Below are 15,263 nucleotides of genomic sequence, written 5' to 3' on the forward strand. Positions count from 1 at the left end.
TAATCATGTTTTATTTGACCATAAACCTTATTTAAGTGGTAGTAAGTATATTTCTATATTTTCTACACAGCTAGACTAAACCGAGGGGGTAATCTGTGACTACACCATAAGAACATTTATTTTATTTAAATTGAGTATACATCAACTTGATTACCTATAGGTAGGGACAGTAAAGTCCAAAAATATATATATTTTTTTTTATTTATTTGGTAAGAATATGTATCTATAGTTGAGTGTAAAAGGTGTACTTTTTTCACCACTTTAAAAATATTAATTCTAACGTATTTTTGATTAGTTTGCACTTAACTGCACATTCAATATTATATATTAGCTTATAGTCATAATAATATGGAAGACAATGATTGGTAAGCCCTTATAGATAAGCTAAACTTAAAGTATTTAACCTCATAAGTCCTGACTTTTTTATCATACATAGTTCTACAGACTGTGCCGACAATTCCAAGTTTTATGATTTTGGACTTACATAAATTTAAAGTTCTTATTTCATTGAAAAGTTTGTACGATCAAAAGTAGCTGGTTACTTTTTTACTCTGTAACATTAACACATTTGTCAATCTTTTATGGCGCTAAGTATGTAGCTGTAAAACAACAAAGTACAAAAGTAACCAGCTACTTTAGTTAGATGCTGACTGTGCTCCATTAAGTACATTCTGCAGTTATTCTTGCTGTTGATTTATATTTTGTGAAGTACACGGGGCAAGTGGAATTGGCAGTATAAGATTTTAACAAAGTTTGAGAACAATCAGATAAAAAAGCGATCCTGTTTTACTTTGTGAGGCCCACCATCTAAATATAAAAAAAAATTGACAAAACAATTTTAACCTAATGGTTTCGGAAATAAAGTCAATCAAATCAAATCAAATTTGAAACAAAAGAAATATTACTTTGTTTCTTTGTCATAGGTCCATAATTCCCTTGAACTTATTGTGTACATTAAATTGCATATTTGGGCTGCACAAGGTTAGAAAGGCTGATATGACACAAGCTCTTAACCCTTCGTATGCTTAGACACATCTGTGCCAGTTTATGAACTGCGTAAGCACAGATACGTTCCAAATCAAAATACTAAAATGCGAAGCGGGCAACCTCTACTGACGTAAAGTTGTCGCACCAAGGTGTCAAATTCTGAAACGGCTGCCGCATACGAGGGGTTAAGAGTGATTTAACATAAAAGGTGTAGGTATATGGTAGGAACTGAATAGTATAAAAGGAGAACTCCTGTCTTCTTTATGTTAATTTGAGTGTAGTATATTAATATGGGCTTCAGACACCAATTCTACATTATATGCAGGTACTCTAACCCCAGCGTCCATTTTCCAAAGGCCTCTGGATGCCTTTGAAACCTCTGGCTAAAATAAACTTCTCTGATGACTCTGATCTACTTGCTTGAGGTTTCAAAATTTTAATACTCTTATAAAACCTTTCCAAGTCCATTTCTAGTATTGGTACCTCTTTACCGTCCCAAACTTTAAACAGCAAGTTGCCATCAATTCTTGTGACTAAAGCTGCAAATCTAATGGCCATGTAACAGAGGCCTAAAATTCTATCTTTGTCTAACTCCCGGACACCAGTGGCACTAGGAGCCATGTCTGACAGGACTAGATCTACTTTTCGATCACCTAAAGCTTTTACTACTTTATCATGTGCTTCAATAGTGGAAAAATCCATGTTGTTTAGTATTATCGCTCCCTGCAACAAATAATATTTTCAACAGTGGTATGTTAATGGCCTGAGTCATTAGGAGTAAAGTGTCATCATCTACATACCTCTATAGGAAATATTTGTAGCTTATCAATGGCCAACACAGAGCCTTTCGGTTTTTTAGGATCAGCCCCATCAGCATTTGTTTTCTGAACTGCAACTTGAGTCCAAGATCCAGGCGATGCTCCAAGGTCGATAACAGTGAGACCTGGCGTCAGTATGTTTGTCTTTTCGTTCATTTCGAGTAATTTGAAAGCACTTCGACATCTGTATTATTATAAATTAAGAACTTAATTAGTATTACCGCAATATTTAGTGGTGATAACAAGCATCACAATAAATAGTTACCTGTAGTTGCATATCTTCGCCTTTTCGACATAAGGGTCTGCTTTCTGACGACTTAGCCACTGCTGAGAACTCTTCAACCTTTTGAGACAATTAACTAAGAAACACATTTTTGTATAGCTTAAAGAAGCGTGCGCAGTCGAGCGCGATGTCCACATTGTTTAAAAATAGAAATTTTTCTGCTTTAAAATCCCTTGATAAGTTATGAACTTATGAAGTACAACAAAAATAAAATAATAAGTACCAGTTTTTGTACACAGTTCAATTATATTTTTTTTAATTTATTTCATGACCGTGGTGACAGTTCAATTCAGTAACAGTGTTGCCAACCACTCGGAACCTGATATCGCCATTTTTGACAGCTTGAGTAGCCCAATGTAGCCAAATTTGAACTGAGGTCGCCTGTTCATCCACTCTTTTCTTTTTGATCCCACTAAACTTACAATCTACATTTTGCGTGGGAGGTTTTTTTTTCTTGTGCTTGTGATTCTTTCGTTCAACTACTAAAAGGACCTTGTCCTTCAAGTATCCGAAGTCGCCATTTTGGATTTTATATTTATTACATCTTAATTGGCTACAAATTACCTATGTAGGCAACACTGTTCAGTAATGTCAAAATTGGGTGACATCTATCCCGGTCTGGATAATACCGACCCGGTTTTTCGTGTACACGCTTATGTCAGTTTGTATAAGCGTGTACACGTGTATGTCGGCGTCTCAAACGTATTGATTTGAGATAGGAGTTTTTTTTCGAAGTAGGACTAGGACGTATTTCATTTTGATTTCATTCGATTCGAATGTCAAACAAATGTCAAACTAACTAACTAAAGTGCCAGAAAAGCGCGGCGCGCACTTTTGTTGTGAATTTTCTGGGGTTGTGTGTACTTTTTACATTTATACATCAGAGTTTTATAATTTTGATTACATTAATGTTAATTAATAATCATTAATGTTAATGTGCCTTATTTATTATGGATGAATAGGTCAAGCATGAAACTTGTATTCAGAACCGGGTATAACCTAAACCGGCGACTTGGTATACTCTTGTGTACAAACAAAAGTATTCAACGTCCATTCCTTTCTACTGTTGTAACTGAAAAGATGAAATTTTTAAATGTAGCTGAAAAGAATGATGCTGCTAAAAATATTGCTATGCATCTCTCCCGAGGAACATCTAGGAGGGTAAATATTTTTAATACTATTAAATAAATAAAAACTTTTTTAATAAATATTTTATTATTATTTTTTTACAATAATTTTCAGCGGGAAGGATTATCGCAGTACAATAAAATCTACGAATTTGAAGCTGAAGTCAATCACCAGAAGGCTGAAATGGTGATGACCTCTGTGTCTGGTCACTTGTTAGCATTAGAATTTGTGGGCTCCTACAAACACTGGCAATCCTGCAACCCACTGGTTCTCTTTGATGCGCCGGTGTTTAAATATTGCCCTGATAATTATGATAAAATTAAGGTCAGTCTTACTCACCACCTATCTAAACTTCATTCCATTTTGCATTAAACTAATATAAGTTTAAATTTTCTGAACTGAATTCATTCACTTATGGCATTCACAATGGCATTATTGTATCTAAACAAACCTATGATGTACTTTTATTCTTATTTCATAGTCTATTGTCCAATACAATAATAGTCGATGATCTATATTACTTTTCTAAGGAACTTGAAATTATGGGCTTTAGCTCTGAACTTGCTATTTAACTTATGGTTAATCACTCAATGGTATTGTCGTCTTATTTTGATGAGCTCAGTTAAAAATAAGTAGACTGTCTGTATTTTAATTATAACTTTTACAATAAATTACCCAGAATACAAGATTTATTAATAAAAATAGTTTTTATTACTAACTCTAGAAAACCTTAGAAAGGGAAGTCCGCAGCTGTCATGGCCTCATAATATGGACGGATTGTGACAGAGAAGGTGAAAACATAGGCTTCGAGATAATTCAAGTGTGTACTGCCATCAAAAGTAATCTCCAAGTGTACAGGGCTAAGTTCTCGGAGATCACAGCCATATCTGTGAAAAGAGCACTGCAGAACTTAGAACAGCCCAATAAGAACATAAGTGATGCGGTTGATGTGAGACAGGAGCTGGATTTAAGAATTGGTTAGTATGTTTATGGGTGGTGGTGATCTCTTAAAGTCAAAGTCAAAATTTCTTTATTCAATTTATTCTATAACAAGCACTTATGAATGTCAAAAAAAATCTACCACCGGTTCGAAAAAACCTCTGTTGAGATGAATCCGGCAAGAAACTCAACAAGGTATAAATTTTTTAAACAGATTTACAATATTATCACAAGTATTTAACACAACTTTATTTTTAACACAGCACACTTTATTTTTACCATCCAGGAGACCCACTTGCTTGTTTGGCATCCAGTGGAATAAAAAAAAAACATGTTTTTAACAAAGTGAATCACTGATGTCTCTTGAGGTGCTCTTGAGTAACGAGACAGAATAACATTCACTTCTTAAAGTTGTTGATCCATTTATAAAACACCAGGAGCAGGTGGTTATTGAAAAACATCTGCTACTGTTGCAACTGCTTGATCTCAATCATTTACCTCCTAGGTGTACCTAGGATTAATTTTCAGTGATCAATCAGTACAAGTTTAAAAAAAAATTGCAATGACATGCTTTTACTAATATTCTGGGGATGATCATTATCATATCTTGTTATATAGCTTGTCAAAAAAGAATTGCGTATCATTATTTTCTAACTTCTTGAATACATATTAATGTGAAGTATGAAATAATTTCAGGTGCTGCTTTCACTAGATTCCAAACGTTACGCTTGCAGAAGGTGTTTCCGAGCAAACTAGCAGACAGCCTGGTTAGCTATGGGTCCTGCCAGTTCCCCACCCTTGGTTTTGTAGTGGAGAGGTACAGGGCCGTTGAAAACTTTGTTGCTGAACAATTCTGGAAGATCAAAGGTGGTTAAATTATTTAAGCGGGGGGGGTAAGGTTTTAAAGACAAATAAAAACCATATTTTTGTGTTTTTTTTTGCGGTAATATGAGTAATATAATTTTATTAAATTTAATTACATATTATTGTACAACTGTTGAAGTGTCAGAAAAAAAAAATCAATGAAAAATATTGATAAATAAGCCGCTGGCGGTGAATCTCCAGAGGCGCCTTTTAAAAAAAGTGGTTTTGCGGTGAACATTATAACTCGTTAGGGGCGTCCATAAATTACGTGAGGCATTTTTTAGGATTATTTGACTCCCCCGCCCTCCCTGGTGAGATTTCGTAAGATTTTCCTTAACTCCCTCCCCTGTCCTGTGTGGCTGTAAACCCGTCGGATTTAAAAAAAATACAAAAAAAATAATTTGTTCTATTAATTTTATTTACGACTTGTGATTTGAGAATATTGCCGTAGGTAGTTTAAAATCACTGTGACAACAACTATTGTGTTAAATTTCGCCATATTTTTATTCTAGACTTTTTTTTACTTTAATTTAACTTTACTTTCACGCAATTTTACACGGTTTTCTGTTGAAAAAAAATTACGTGATATTTGTGAAAACCCCCCTCTCCCCCAAGTGAGATTTGGAAAGATTTTACACGACCCCCTCCCCCCCTTGAAGACCTCACGTAATTAATGGACGCCCCCTTAACGGATCATCTGAAACAAAAAAATTGATATGCAAATTTAAAAGATGATGTATTTCTCGAGGTAATCAGGAAGTTTTTTTTTATAATTTTTGCAGCACTTGTAAGTGAAAAACGCGATTTTAGCTCAAAAAATCGCTGTTAATTTGTTATTAAAAAATAAGAAAATAATGAAAAAAAAAACTTCCTGATTACCTCGACAAATCACCTTTAAAATGCATATCATTTTCTTTTTCAGATGCTCTGGTAACGTTCACCGCAAAACCACTTTTTTTTCAAGGCGCCTCTGGAGATTCACCGTCACTGCCTTATTTATCAATACTTTTAAAAAAATTCTGTCATACTTCAAAACTTGTACAATAATATGTATTTAAATTTAATAAAATTATATATTCATGTCGCCGCAAAAAAATCACAAATATACTTTTTTTAGCCTTTAAAACCTTACCCCCCCTTAAAATAACAATTTGTTGTTTATTTTGTCCCTGCCCTTTAATAATTGTGTTCAGACACGCTGCACAATCATCATTGTTATTCATAAACACTTCTCAAGCCAATGTTTACTAAAAAATTGTAAAACAAAAAAAACATGGAAGATACTTTTTGTCCCAGAAAATTGCACAGTTACTGTCATATAATGAATTCACTGGCATTAGTTAGTCCATTATTAGTTTTTCTTAATGTAAAATGAAAAAAGCTTGTAAAAACAGGACTATATTAAGTTAAACTCATTGTTATTTTTGAACTGATCTTTCAGTGAATCATACAATAAACAACTTGAGTGTGGACTTTAATTGGGAGCGCATCAGGCTGTTTGACCAGGAAGCCTGCCAGGTATTGCAAGATATCTGTCTCGAAAACCCACTGGCCAAGGTCTGCGAAGTCAAAAACCAAACCCAAGTCCAAGTGGCGTCCACTGCCTTTAGATACTGTGGTAAGTTGTTTTTTTATGAAATAGGGCGACAAATGAGCAAGTAGCTAATCCACATCCTCAGAGGATTGTCGACGCGTTGCCAGCTTATGGGACTAAAGAAGAATACCTCATGTGCCAAAAATTTCGCTGCTGCCTCGCTGCAAGATTAGTGACTAAGAAGGAAGTAGCGATCCAGAATTACCTTATTCAAGGTCAAAATCATTACAATAATGTTAAATTAACTTTCAGTCTCCCAGTACCACAATCCCGTACCTCACTTTAATTATATTTCAGGAAGCTACGCAAAATAGGCGCACATAGACGTCGAGTTGCGGAAAATAGCCCGCTTATACCTTATATATTTCAGGAACTCGAAAAATCTGCATCTAGAAAACTGAGAATTAATGCCAAAGAAACAATGAAGCTGGCAGAAAAGTTATACACGCAAGGTTTTATCAGCTATCCCCGTACTGAGACCAATGAGTTCCCGAAAGAAATGAACTTGGGCCAGCTAGTTGGACAGCAAACTGGGGACCCTAATTGGGGATCATTTGCACAGGGAATCCTCGATAGCGGAGGACCCACGCCAAGGCAAGGGAACAAGAGTGACAAGGCCCATCCGCCGATACACCCTACCAAGTATACTAATAGTATGTTATTTTGGTTAACATTTTGCACATTTAGGGGCTGTTTCACCATCCATTGATTAGCGTTAACCGACGGTTAAATGTGATGCCGTCTCCGTCTATTCGAACAAAACAAATAGAGGTGGCATCACACCTAACCGCCAGTTAACACTAATCATGGATGGTGAAACAGCCCCTTAGATTAAAATAAAGGGCATCAACTCAAATTAATACAGTATTTTAATTTAGGCCTTTCCGCAATTAAATGTAGGTCTAAATTAAAATGGTGTATTATTTTGAGTTGACACCCCTTTAGACCTAGGAGTGCGATTTATTCTATTTTGATAAAAATGTTCTATTCTAACCATCACTGCCTAGCCTAGTACTTAAGAAGTGACGGTCTGAAAACTTTGCTCTAAAAAAGTCATATGTAATTTGTATGTTACCCAGATTTATCCGGCAACGAGCAGCGTCTGTACGAGTTCATAGTGCGGTCATTTCTCGCGTGCTGTTCCAAAGACGCACAAGGTCAAGAGACGACCGTCGTCATAGACATTGCGAACGAGAAGTTTAGTGCCAACGGACTCATGATCACAGCACGGAACTACTTAGATGTGTACCCCTACGATAAGTGGTCGTCTAAGGAAATTCACGTTTATGAGGTAATTTCGGGCTTATGTGGTTTAGCTTATTGACCCTATCGAACCACAGATTGCGTAATACTTCATCACAGATAACTGCATCATGGGGCAGAGTTGTTTTATTGTTTAATAGGAGTGATCCGGGTTCCAAACCGTTTTTTTTAAATGTCTAAATTCAACTTTTACAGATGGGTCAAACGTTCAACCCCACGAACATTGACATGGTAGAGGGCAGTACGCAACCGCCGCATTTGCTCACTGAGGCTGATCTTATAGCGCTCATGGAGAAACATGGAATAGGTAATTATGTAAAATATAAATACGTTAGCCGTGATAATTTCGTGCTTATCTATACTAATATTATAAAGAGGAAAGATCTGGATTTTTGTATTTTTGGATGTTTGTTACGAATTAACTCAAAAACTACTAGACCGATTTAAAAAATTCCGTACTAAACTTCAATAATGTAACTCAAAGTGTAAAAAAAGTTGCCATGAAACATCTTTCATCGCATGCGCTGTGGAAACTATTGATGATAGATATTAAAGAATATATTAATATCTACAATTCACACAGGCTTCACAGGCTATCATATCTGGGATTGTACAGTAGAAGATAAAATGTTGTCTATGTTTTCAGGCACCGACGCAACGCACGCCGAACACATAGAAACTATAAAGAACCGTTCGTACGTAGCACTAGCTGACGCGATACATTTCGTGCCCGGCCTCTTGGGCATGGGGCTGGTGGAAGGTTACGACGCAATGGGACTGACCATATCGAAGCCGCACCTCCGGGCGCAGTTGGAGGCAGACTTGAAGGCGATTAGCGAAGGCAGGAAGCAGCCGCAGCTCGTGTTAGCTGAACAGGTAGTTGCAGCACAAGGTATTTTCAAAAATTAGGGATTTTTGACAAGTGAGATCAAATTCATTAAGTTCTTCTTTTTTTATCAACATTTGTCAAGCAAATAATATATATACGTGTACCTAGGTATAGTAGAATTTGGAGTTATTGTTATAAAATACGCTCAAACAAAATGTTGTGCCCGCGGCTTCGCCACCGGTGTAGTTTTTTATTTTATTTTCTTTTTTAAGAAGCTTTTCCTGACAAAAGCAAACACAACAAAAAAAGAATTAGCGAAATCGGTCCAGCCGTTCACGCGTGATGCCGTGACCAAGGGAAATAGGGATTAATTTTTGTATATTAATTAAGATTAATTTTAAGCACGTAGGTACCTAAATAAAGGATCAAAATTATAAAAATGTTTCAAACGGGCAGCGAGTAAAGTTGCCAGCAAATTCAAACCTTATGTTTATTGAAGCAAGTTCATTGAAGTGTGTGTGGTGTAGTTCTACTATGTGCTTGAAGAAGGTGATTGTACTCATTACGTTTGACCCTAAGAAACCTCATTTTGTTTTTTGTTGAGCTACATTTTAATATTTTATGTTTGTATAGATAGCAAAGTACAAAGAAGTGTACGTGACGGTAGCAGAAGAGGCGAACAAGATCGACGCCGCGCTCGCCGAACGGTTCTGCGAACGCCCGGCCCAGTACAACCCTGGCACTGACGCTTTGCCTATTGACATGCCTTCGGGTATGACATTTTTTTCTGATACTTAAAACTTACAACTTTTGAAATAAGCCTCTGGACTGTATGAAACTGGTCTTTGGGTGTAGATTAATGAAAATAGAGCAATTTTTATTATTTTCAATAATAACGTACAATTAACGCGCGGACGAGGGTTATGACAGGACTCACGTTATTCTTGTTTCCTTTCCGCGCTTGCTTTCTAATTTATTGGTGGCCAGTGTCTAGACAGTATAGGTAGGTATGCGAACTTTTTAGTTAATCTTTGTAAGTACATGCGTCGTCTACAGCATCCCTCCACAAAAGCTTGCATGCACTATAAACGGCAAGGCCAATAGTGTAAAGTACTATTCAATTGGAAAAAAAACAATTCGTGTAAACAAAGCAATTTTTTTCACGATTTACTCCGTAGTTTACTTACATTTTGAACGCCAATCCGATCAATTCACATCTAAACGAACTCACCACTGTTTTTAACAATCATTTTATCATTAAATAATCTTGTAAATATGTTTATTTTATATAATTAATTGGGAAGACGAAAATCCGTTATATTTGTCAAATTGACATGATAATTTTGCCTCACCGAAGATTGGTCTATGGTCGGTCTAGTCTCTGGAAATTTAGTGCTGTACCTACAAAAATTAATTATTTGACTGAACCAACCTTACCTACCGATAATTATGGCTGGCTCTGCAATTGCTGGAATTTTTATTGGTTCAGGTTGTAGAGCGTTATTCATAAGCATACCTATAACTTATGGCGTAATATTAATATTTGTGTTAAGTTACACTATTTAATGAAGGTTTATAAAGTTTCTATCTATCCTACTATCCTACTTCCTACTATTCCTACTAATATTTATAAATGTGAAAAGTTTGTGAGTGAGTGAGTATGTTTGTTACTTCTTCACGCTGAACTGGACGGATTTGGTATGAAATTTGGCGAAAAGTTAGTACCTGGATTACAACATAGGATACTTTTTATCCGATATTCCCATGGGATAGGGATAAATCTTGAAAATAACAACCGCTGAGCTTGAGTCATGAAATTTGTATGTAGGTAGTTGGACGTCTGGAATAAACACATAGTGACATACACCCGCCTTCTGACTCTTTCCCATTGGACAGAAGTTATTTATAAAAAAAAATAAGGCGCTATAAATAAACTTGTATTTCATTTCGCTACTATTTTATCATAGCTGGTAAACATACAAATTAGAAATACTTAAATAATGAATATGAATAAATTTCAATTCAAAATAATTATTACTGCTGATTGAAGACCTTGTTTAAAGAGCATTCACATCACTAGAGCTAACGTCGGTCAGTCAGTCAGCCAGTCGTCAGTCAAGTGTCAATGTCAGGTCGCCACATTTGTTTACACGATTGATTTTTCCATTGAATAGAGTATAATAACCCGAATGAAAAATAGATAAAATAATAACCAGTTTTTCGTTTGATTCCCTTCATTCGTCATTGTTATTGTTAATAATTATCACTTCATACCTTTTACCAAATTTTGTGGAACAAGTTTTATTTATTTACTCTCTTGCAGCATTAAAATGTCCAAAATGTGGCTCGGACATGGTTGTGCGACAGAAGAAAAACAACACAGACGAGTTTTACATTGGCTGTCTTTCGTATCCGAACTGCAAAAACGCTGTATGGTTCCCGACCATCGTCAAAACACTACAAGTCTTAAACGACACTTGCACTACTGTAAGTTTTTTTACTGTTCTTACTAGTAGTTTTTTTTATGGCGTGGATAGAAAGTTATATCGATCCCTGCCTTGCATGATTAGTTTCGATATTATGTTCTTTAATTTGCGTTTCTGGAATAAGTCGAGCTTCATTTAACATCGAAGCAATAATAAAACTGCTCTAGACTTTTCCAAGTAGTTGCTGTATACATAGAAAAATCGGTTATTTACATTATTTGATAGACGTTTTCACTTTACAGTGTGGACCTCACTACAAAAAGCTAAAATTCGAATGGCGGAATAATTCTATAAGTCATCTGTATCCGCCACCTTACATATGCTGTATCGGCGGATGCGATACTACGTTCCTAGAACTCATGAAAATCAACATTTCTAGTGTCAAAGCTGTGCCTGAAAGCAGGTCACAGAGTTCAGTTAACAATAGTAACTCAACAAACGCTAGTGATTCAACTAGATCCAACAGCAACTCTACTCGTTCCAATATAACCAGAACCAATAGTGTAGAAGTGTTGCCAGCAAGACAGAATTGGAACCAAAATAATACAAATATCCAAGCTCAAAATCAAAATATTGTAAACCAAAATCAACCAAGGCAACCTCAACCGAATCAGCCAAGGCAATTTATGCCTCCCCTAGCTGCTAATAGAGCTCAGAATAGGCCTAACGCCGGAGCCATGCCTACACCAAGAACGAGTGATGGCGATGATAATAATGTTCTGTGTGGTTGTAATCAACCAGCTATAATGCTAACTGTAAGGAAGCAGAATGCTAACTTTGGTAAGTTTATGTCGATAAATAGTTTCCCATCGCCCTGTTCTTTTCTCTCTTATTGACCTACCACCGGCACAAGAATTACCAATTTAAAAAAAACCATTTGAAATTGTTTCACTGGCATCAATGGACACCACTAAAAATACCAGCACGACGTGAGCACCGAGAATAAAAAACCCACGACGACAATATTTAGGCGGACTTGTAAATGTGGAAAAACTATATCATAATCATATTTAAAACTTTTCCAGGCAAACAATTCTACAAATGTCCAATCGGCAAAGAGAACGGCGGCTGCGACTTTTTCCTTTGGGCGCCCGAGTCTCAGACTTCACAGCCGGCACAGAACTTTGACACTCCTCCAGCTACCAATTCTTGGAACAATGACCCTCCAAGCAATAATATTAGTACTACCAGGGGATGGGGCATAACGCCAAGTTTCTCAAGGGATAGTTTCCCGGGGAATGATGATGATGTCATGTGTAACTGTGGGCTGCCATGTAAAAAGTATGTACCTGCTGCTGCTGCTGCATATTATGTCTGGATGCTTTTAGTGTCAACGTTGATTATTTTTGGTTGGCGGTACACATTTTAATTTAAATAAAAGAAAAGTTAAAGTCAAAAACGTCGATGTAAAGTTAAACACGACTAAAGTGAAAGGTAGTCTTTAAAATGTGTGTAATAATTGTGTAAATATTGAGTCTCTTTGCGCTATTTAAAATTGCGACAAGCTGAAAATAATAGTTGCCAATGAAATACTTAACCCGTCACGCGTCCTGTACTCTAAAGCAGCGTGTCCACCAATAATGTGTTAGGATTTGTTGCGAGGGATGTGTACATATTTCATTCGCAGCACATCTCTGGCGGAAACAGCTGAGCGGAGCGAGGCGAGGCGAGGTGAATGAAGCGTTTCTATTGGTTAATGAAAAACATATTCCTCGCAACACATCCTCGCACATTTCTGGTGGAAACGCTGCTTTAGTTGTCCGGAAGCATTTTGTGCTTCTTCAGTTCTTCACAGGCTTTAAAACCCAATTTTTTAACTCAAAAACTTTAATGATCCGGGACACTTTGGTAATTTTGTTTCAGGATAACCGTTCACAAAGAAGGTCCAAACAAAGGCCGGCCGTTTTATGGATGCCCAAAGGAATTCAACTCGCGATGTAATTTCTTCCAATGGGCTGACGCGGCTGGTGGTGGAGGGAGTGGTAAGTATTACAGTTAAACCTGGACTTTACCATACTCTATTTAGTTGGCGTTCAAAATCTACTTTGAGAGCCGTGGTGGCCTAGTGGTTTGACCTATCGCCTCTCAAACAGCCCCACAAACCCCGTTTCGCACCTCTGAGTTTTTCCAAATTCATGTGCGGAATTACATTTGAAATTTACCACGAGCTATGCGTTGAAGGAAAACATCGTGGGGAAACCTGCACAAACCTGCGAAGCAATTCAATGGTGCGTGTGAAGTTCCCAATCCGCACTGGGCCCGCGTGGGAACTATGGCCCAAGCCCTCTTGTTCTGAGAGGAGGCCTGTGCCCAGCAGTGGGACGTATATAGACTGGGATGATGATGATGACTTAAAATGTGTCTGTCTATGTATTTAACATTATTATTTTCAATTACAATAGATTCACGACTACAAACTTAAACGAATTATTCGGTAGGAAGTTAGTTCATGGCCTATTAATCGCGATAGTTTCAGAAATAATTATTTATTTATAAAAGAAAGTAGGTAGGGCACCGTTACCATTTCGCAAAATTATTGCTCCCGAACTTAGTGCCGTGCGGCCGACATACATCGCATTGCGCACCCGACTGCTTTCCTGCGGTTTTCCTGCAATCTGCGCTTGAGGGGTGGGGTAACTCGATTCGGTGCGGGGCGGAGCGTGGCCATTCTGTACGTTAGTACTATTATATATTCTGTGCTACGGGTTAGAGTCCTTACACATCGCGTTTCTTAGTTGCGCCGTCGACGCGGGTTGACAGCGCGTTTTTTATTTCCATAGAGCAGCCATACTCGCGTGCGTATCGCGTTTATAACGATATAAACGCGCGTCGACGGCGCGACTAAAAGACGCGGTCTGCAAAGGCCCATAAGGGTGAAGCCAGACGAGCGTAATTATTTTGAATTGTGAGTTAGTTATTTTCGGTCGCGCAATGTTTGTACAATGTTTTATGCAATATGTTATATACCTACAACTGATTTTGAGTTGCCGTGTGGCTGTGGCACAAACTGGATTTGTATAAAATCGAATGCAGCAGAAATTGCGCGACTCATGTGTGTAGTCTAAGATCTGATAGCATTGGTAAACCATTGTGTTGCTCTGAAGATGAGCTCTGGTTGAGTTCAAAACGCGTCAGTGTAGTGTGGTGGTGGTCATAGATGGGTTTGTGTAATTTGTGTGTTCTTACAGTGTTGAGTAAATTGGTGTTGAGGTGGAGGAACTGCATGAACACACATTTCTTACATAAACGTAGCTTTTTTTTTTATACGACTGGATGGCAAACGAGCAAAGTGGGGTCTGCTTGATGGTAAGAGATCACCACCGCCTAAACATCTGCAAACACCAGTGGGTATTGCAGACGCGTTGCCAACCTAGAGCCTAGATGGGATAACCTCACGTGCAGTTATTTCACCGGCTGTCTTACTCATCCAGCCGAAACACAACAATGCAAGCACTTGCTGCTTCACGGCAGGATTAGCGAGCAAGATGGTGTTAGCAATCCGGGCGGACCTTGCACAAGGTCCTACCACCTGCAAAATCGCTAGTAGCTATCATAAGGTCACGGGTGAGCAAAGTAATTGTTTCAGTTCAAAAAATTAGGCTTTTCTGGCTTCACCCTAAGGCTAAAATTAGTCTATATTTTTGCAGGAGAACTGGGCTCTAGCACCAGCACTAGCACCCGCGGCGGGGGCGGGGCGGGCGGCGCGCTCGCGGGGGCCCGGGAAGACGGCCCGCGCACCAGGAAGTGCGGTCTGTGCCGCCAGGAGGGCCACACCAGAGCTCGCTGCCCTAACAACAACTCCAACTGAACGTGTGCAGTTCAAGCCAAGCATTAGCTACGAGCTTAGAACCAATTGCCTAAGGCAGTTGTCTCACCGCCGGCGAGGAAACGATTGGCTATCGATCGACTATTTTTAACGAACAAAAGATATAAGATCCTGTGTGGGTAAAAGAGACATATATATTAATAGTTGATCGCTGGCGGTTCACACTGCCGGCGAGAACTCGCTTTACATCTTTTGTCGCAGCGACAATAAGAGCTATAAAACTCGCTGAGCTACAAAACTAGCTCA

At 37.9% G+C, this 15,263-nt stretch overlaps 2 protein-coding genes across 2 annotated transcripts; one reads left to right on the plus strand and one right to left on the minus strand.

The window, feature by feature from the left end:
- Positions 1 to 5: 5 nt before the first annotated feature.
- Mrm2 (Mitochondrial rRNA methyltransferase 2) lies at positions 6 to 2,324 on the minus strand. Its single transcript, XM_074089377.1, has 3 exons — positions 2,071 to 2,324; positions 1,788 to 1,989; positions 6 to 1,710 (listed from the first exon to the last, which is right to left on the minus strand). Exons 1-3 carry the CDS (start codon positions 2,223 to 2,225, stop codon positions 1,318 to 1,320), a joined length of 750 nt encoding a protein of 249 aa, XP_073945478.1. The 5' UTR covers positions 2,226 to 2,324; the 3' UTR covers positions 6 to 1,317.
- A 428-nt stretch (positions 2,325 to 2,752) lies between these two features.
- On the plus strand, positions 2,753 to 13,928 carry LOC141429138 (DNA topoisomerase 3-alpha-like). Its single transcript, XM_074089375.1, is given in 17 exon segments — positions 2,753 to 2,822; positions 3,051 to 3,249; positions 3,331 to 3,540; positions 3,941 to 4,193; positions 4,852 to 5,022; positions 6,461 to 6,588; positions 6,590 to 6,637; positions 6,984 to 7,266; positions 7,693 to 7,904; positions 8,072 to 8,183; positions 8,523 to 8,752; positions 9,339 to 9,477; positions 11,029 to 11,192; positions 11,434 to 11,971; positions 12,217 to 12,472; positions 13,055 to 13,173; positions 13,744 to 13,928. Coding segments are annotated over 16 exon segments (3,183 nt in total). The 5' UTR covers positions 2,753 to 2,822; positions 3,051 to 3,057; the 3' UTR covers positions 13,872 to 13,928.
- Positions 13,929 to 15,263: the final 1,335 nt, after the last annotated feature.

Source organism: Choristoneura fumiferana, chromosome 6 (assembly GCF_025370935.1).
Source record: "Choristoneura fumiferana chromosome 6, NRCan_CFum_1, whole genome shotgun sequence".
Taxonomy (NCBI): Eukaryota; Metazoa; Arthropoda; class Insecta; order Lepidoptera; family Tortricidae; genus Choristoneura; species Choristoneura fumiferana.

Coding starts and splice junctions, on each gene's coding strand:
- Mrm2 (XM_074089377.1), bottom strand. CDS start 2,225: ATGTGGACATCGCGCTCGACTGCGCACGCTTCTTTAAGCTATACAAAA. Junction 1,990..2,070: donor GCGAAGATATGCAACTACAG/GTAACTATTTAT, acceptor ATAATAATACAG/ATGTCGAAGTGCTTTCAAAT. Junction 1,711..1,787: donor TACAAATATTTCCTATAGAG/GTATGTAGATGA, acceptor TATTTGTTGCAG/GGAGCGATAATACTAAACAA.